This window comes from Schistocerca gregaria, chromosome 2 (assembly GCF_023897955.1).
Source record: "Schistocerca gregaria isolate iqSchGreg1 chromosome 2, iqSchGreg1.2, whole genome shotgun sequence".
In the NCBI taxonomy this organism is placed as follows: Eukaryota; Metazoa; Arthropoda; class Insecta; order Orthoptera; family Acrididae; genus Schistocerca; species Schistocerca gregaria.
The window spans coordinates 702,797,009-702,800,702 of record NC_064921.1 but is presented as its reverse complement, the minus strand read 5'-3'; the positions used below and the strand labels follow the sequence as shown (position 1 = coordinate 702,800,702).

At 46.9% G+C, this 3,694-nt stretch overlaps 1 protein-coding gene across 1 annotated transcript; it reads left to right on the top strand.

The window, feature by feature from the left end:
* Positions 1–412: 412 nt before the first annotated feature.
* On the top strand, positions 413–3,469 carry LOC126334811 (cuticle protein 21-like). The gene is made up of 2 exons (XM_049997448.1): positions 413–483; positions 2,585–3,469. Exons 1-2 carry the CDS (start codon positions 472–474, stop codon positions 3,092–3,094), a joined length of 522 nt encoding a protein of 173 aa, XP_049853405.1. The 5' UTR covers positions 413–471; the 3' UTR covers positions 3,095–3,469.
* Positions 3,470–3,694: the final 225 nt, after the last annotated feature.

Below are 3,694 nucleotides of genomic sequence, written 5' to 3'. Positions count from 1 at the left end.
TCTGACCTAACGGCAGAAGGTAAACACGCCACGATAAGACCACGAGACATATTGCTGACACTCGCCTACTTCGTTAGAGCGACAAGTCAAATAATCTGATGGTGTGTGTACCGAAGGTCTTACAGTACACACACCACACTCATCAAACCATTCTCGCAAACATGGCTTCTGCATTTTGGTTGAAAAGTGTAGTGTGTAACTTCGGCAGCGTGCCGCAGGTGTCCCTGTGGTCCAGCGCCGCGCAGTGCACAGCGTCCGGTGCTCTGGTTGCCGATGTCACAAGACCTGGCATGGGCTGTGGTGGGGGCGGGCGCGAATTCGCACAAGTGTGGCCGGCCATCGCCCACACCCGCGCCCGCGCGGCACACGTTGCGAAAACGCCGGCACACCACGCCCGGCCGCGGGTATATAACAGGTGGCTGCCCAGCCAAACGCCAGTTCTCCGCTCCACCCGGCAACTAGCTCATCGACATGGCCTGCAAGGTGAGTTAACGACGGCTACCTTCGGAACTAGAGTATTCACATCGTAGCTTACGTAGGCACTGGCGAGAATATTCCAAATTGTTGTATTAAAATCACTTTTGCTGGCTTCTTTCCATAATGCCGTACTTTAAAAAAAAGAAAAAGAAAAACAGAAATACTGGATTGTGGAAGGCTAAGTATTGTCTCTGATGTTTTGATGTACGACTGTGCAGTTTCCTTATGTCTATAGCTATACCTATTTTTAACAACCTAACATAGATACAGTAGTCACCACCTCATATAGTGTTTTAATAGTCCTGAAAAGAATCTAGATATGGTTCAAGACGAGCAGGGGCAGGGGCAGTTCCAACATACACACACACACACACACACACACACACACACACATGCGTACAATCGCGCACGCTTCCTTATATAAAGAGAGACAGAATTTGTTGTGGAACTGCTCTGTCCCCAGACTATAGCGTAGGACAGTGTTTCGGTGCTAACATTCCCATTGTCGGTTGCGTTACAGGGTGAGGCATTTCATTTTAACGTGAAAAAGAATTAATATTTAACGACCAGGAAATACTAAACAAGAAGGTAGTAGGAACAATGTGAGAGAATCGAAGATTATAGAAACATCGAACAAGAGGTTGTTGGTGGGACAAGTGTTATGGAAACCAAGATGTACAGGAATTAAGTTACTGGAGGGATGAAATGTAGGGAAAATTGTAGGGACACCGAAAGATTAATAAAACTATTATACAGGGTGGTCAGAAACAGTCTGAAAAACTTGTAATGGTGTTGTAGGGTAGGTTCTGCTGAGAAATAATTGTTAAAAAATAGACACATTGCGCCGTTTCCGAGTTCATTAACATTTAAGTTAGCCAATCACGCCATTTCTTGCACTAATTCAAAGAGTCCGCCAGATACAATGAGTGACAGTTTTTCTCATAGCGTAGATGATGACGCACGAGACAGTTCACCCTTTGGCTCGGGTTCGATCCTTACTACCGTCACATGTTTAACTTTCGTAACGCTCTCTTGTTCGGTTTTCTGAAACCTGACGAAGAACAAGTTTGGTGACTGTCTCTGGTGAGCCTCTTGAAACTGCTGGCGAACCATCTGATTGGCTGACTTCAATGATAACTAACTCGGCTATGGAGCAAAGTGTCAAATTTTATTTCTCAGCACAACCTATCCCGCAACACCTTTACAAACGTTTCAGGCTGTTTCTGAGCACCCTGCAGGTTACCGAAGATTATATTTACTGAGATGGAAAGACTTATAAATGTTGGGAAGAGAGAGAGAACGGTACAAAAGCTGCAAAGAATACTACGGTAGACAATAGAAAAAAGGGTGAGAACATGCTGAACATGACAAAGTAGACACACCCGCATTGTTTAGTGTAACTGGAGATATTTGAAACAGGGAAGGGTAGGGTTTGGTTTAAATTATGCTTTCATGAAGGGAACGGTTATCTTTCTACCGATGTAGCCTCTTAATAAGATTAAGCTGTAATGTACAGTAAACGAATGCAAAGGCTGTCTTTCAACGACTGTAGCCTCTTAATAAGACCAAGATGTAATCTGCAGTCGTCGACTGTGTCGTTGGAAGCGAAGTACAAGGTCAGATAGAGAAGGGGAAGGACATCGACCTCATTCTTTTGATAAGACCGTACTGACGTTTGGTTCAAGCGATTTGGGGAAGCCACGGAGAACCTAAGTCTAGACGGCTAATCAAGAATTAAAACAGTGCTGTGAGTGCATTGTGTCAGCACTGACCCAAATAGCTCGAATTTGTCGTTGCTTCACTAGTCTCTGAACTACATCTCAGTATCCTAAAACAGCGGAAAGCAAATGAATCGCTAATTAGAGAAAACAGGATGTGCTATAGAATTAAACCATATTTAGGAGAGCCAATTTCTTAAAGAATTGCTATTTTTAGCAACATTAATAGACGTAGGTCATACTAGCAATGAAAGTAATATTTTTAAAACTGTGCATTCCATGTAGCGGGTTCATCCCATATATGTAGGTAGCTAGTGCATCTGTGTGATTTTTCCAACATGTGACATACATTCTCAAGGCGTAAAGCACGACACTGGAAAATGTTACAGTTGATCGTCCTCGCCGCCCTCGTGGCTGTGGCCCGCGCCGGCTACCTGGGCGCCCCCGCCGTCTACGCCCCCGGCGCCCCCATCGCCGCCCGCGCTTACGCCGCTCCCGTGGCCTACGCCGCCCCCGCCCTGCGTGCCGCCCCCGTCGCCGCCGCTGTCCCCGCCGCCGTGGCCGCCGAGTACGACCCGCACCCCCAGTACAGCTACGCCTACGACGTCCAGGACGCTCTGACCGGCGACTCCAAGACCCAGCACGAGAGCCGCGACGGTGACGTCGTCCAGGGCAGCTACAGCCTGGTCGAGCCCGACGGCTCCATCCGCACCGTCGACTACACCGCCGACCCCGTGAACGGCTTCAACGCCGTCGTGCACAAGGAGGCCGGCGCCCACCCCGCCCCCGTCGTCGCCAAGGTGGCCGCCCCCGTCGCCTACGCCGCCCCCGCCATCGCTAAGGTGGCCGCGCCCGTCGCCTACGCCGCCCCCGCCTACGGCAAGGCTATCCTGGGCTAAACTGCAATAGGAGTTCAACCGAAGATGACTCAGAGAGGACAGAATGTGTCCTATCCTACTGTCTGAAGTTTACAACTGGCATTCGAAAACTGTGGCTACAGAGAAAACCTGTATACTCAGCTTTCGTTCGAGCTATCTAGCAAAGAGGCCTGTACACAATTCAAACTCGGCTTCTTCGCAATATAAGTTCGTTTATGTCCAGTTGTTGATCCTGTTTGCGCATTTCTCCATTCCTTATTGATTGTTTCCATCAGTTTCGTCGACAACATCAATAGTTACCTTCCACATACCCAGCCACTATTTATTGCATGCAAATACATTTTGTACAGAATATTTATGCATGAAGAATAAATTTTGTTGAAAGAAAGAAAAAAACATGTTTTTCTTTGTTCCATTAAATTTAGACCTTAAGTCCTGATGAATCTGTCTATTATTCCAAAATTAATTTTGCAGTGTCTAGCATATCGTCGTTGAAGAAAGAGTACCACGCAAATGACTTTTATGGATTTAGGTGGGGTGCCTTACGTGACATGGTGCCTGTTGTTACTGGAAGTATGACTAATTTTCAATATCACACAATGAAAATTAAACTGAAAGAAT